We start from the raw sequence: 1701 nt of genomic DNA, 5'->3' as shown, positions 1-1701 counted from the left end.
AACTATGCCCCTCTGCAAACCACTGTTCTACATCTATACTGTCCTCCTGCTCCTGGGGAGATTCAGGGTCAGGGGGAGGCCGCGGCTCCCACCATGCCTCCTCATTGTAGCCCTCCTAAGCACGGTCCCTGACACCTAACAACTCTAAGAACCCTTAATAAACTACAGTTCCTGGGATACTTTGAGGGGAAGCCATGGGAGTTTAAAGAGGCGCAACACTGCTTTAAATGCGTGGTGTGAATGTGACCCATTCCACAAAACAGAATTTAATGGAAATGGTTGCCTATTGCAGCCGGCACCCAAAGGTTCCTGATTTTGATGCCAAATGCTACCCAAAATCAACTTGGAGTCTTACAAAACCTACCAACAAATTTCTTAGTTGTTCCTCTCAAGGCATCCTGGACCTGTCTATTCCTAAGGCAATATATGAAAGGGACGAGAAGAGGGGCCACCACAGTGTTCAGAAGAGCCACCCCTTTGTTGAAAATTAATTCATTGGCGCCTTTTGGTTTTATGTACATGAAAATGCAACTGCCATAGCCGATAGAGACCACGATGCTGTGAGAAGCGCAAGTGGAGAAAGCCTTTTGCCTCCCTGCTGTTGACGGGATGCGCATGATGGTGGAAATAATATTGATGTACGATACAATGTTTATAGCCAAGGTCCCGAGGAGAGAAAGAACAGCAATGAGGAGAACCATGAGTTCCAGAAGACTTGTATCTGTGCATGCCAGTTTAATCAGAGGCCCAATGTCACAGAAAAAATGGTCCATGGCATTTGGACCACAAAAGGGCATTTGAAATAATGTAATTGCTGGAGCCATGATAAGCAAAAATCCCCCAGCCCAAGAGCAGAGCACCATCAATGAGCAGGTTCGGCCATTCATTATGGTTGAGTAGTGAAGAGGGTGGCAGATAGCCACATATCTGTCAATGGACATGGCCGCCAGCAGAATAAACTCTGTGGTTCCCACAACCAGGAATAGATACACCTGCGTGAAACAACCAGGTAGGGAGATCGTCCGTTGGCCATTGGCCATGTTGGTCAAAGCTTTTGGAAGGACGGTGCTGGTGAAACCAATGTCCACAATTGCAAGATGTCGGAGGAAGAAATACATTGGGGTGTAGAGCTGGTTATTCACCAGCGTGATCAGAATAATCACTGTGTTTCCCAATATGGTCAGAAAATACGTGATGGAGAGCAGGAGAAAGATCAAGATTTCAAGCCAGCATTTGTCACTGAAGCCCAGGAGTATGAATTCCCTCACAACAGTGTTGTTCCTCATTTCTGGGCACTTCTCTGAAAACAAAGTGAAAGAAAATGAGTCAATAAGACTGGCCTCTTCAAAAGCGGAAGTCATTTAGTGTTGATTCACTCCCATTAAATCAATAAATGAACTGAAGAAGAAGCTTGCCTCATGCCTAGTTTCTCTTGACTGTTCACTAAGTGTGTTGCCTAGTGGCAAACCAGATGTCTGAGGGCCGTGACCCTCAGTTGTTTGTCTCTAAATTTTTGGTTGTCTCCATGTATCAGTGAATTTTGGTGCCGGTGTAAAGTCACGAGGTCCCCATTTTTCAGTAGTCCAATATGAATTATTTTGGCATGGATTCATCAAACACAGCTGAATGGTTTGAGGAAGGAGGAAGAAATATGGGCACTGTAAATCTGGAATTTATGTAAGTAATATCGTGCGGATATGT

The 1701-nt window shown here is 45.0% G+C and overlaps 1 protein-coding gene across 1 annotated transcript; it reads right to left on the bottom strand.

Annotated features, from left to right (window-relative positions):
- Positions 1–338: 338 nt before the first annotated feature.
- LOC310747302 (olfactory receptor 6C74-like) lies at positions 339–1361 on the bottom strand (the record flags this gene model as incomplete). The annotated part of the gene is made up of 1 exon (XM_083581656.1): positions 339–1361. The coding sequence occupies one exon, from the start codon at positions 1359–1361 to the stop codon at positions 339–341; it is 1023 nt and encodes a 340-aa protein (XP_083437782.1).
- Between the last annotated feature and the right edge of the window lie 340 nt (positions 1362–1701).

The sequence above is a fragment of the Podarcis filfolensis genome (assembly GCF_964270895.1).
Source record: "Podarcis filfolensis genome assembly, chromosome: 13".
Taxonomy (NCBI): domain Eukaryota; kingdom Metazoa; phylum Chordata; class Lepidosauria; order Squamata; family Lacertidae; genus Podarcis; species Podarcis filfolensis.
This window is presented reverse-complemented; position numbering and strand designations above follow the sequence as displayed.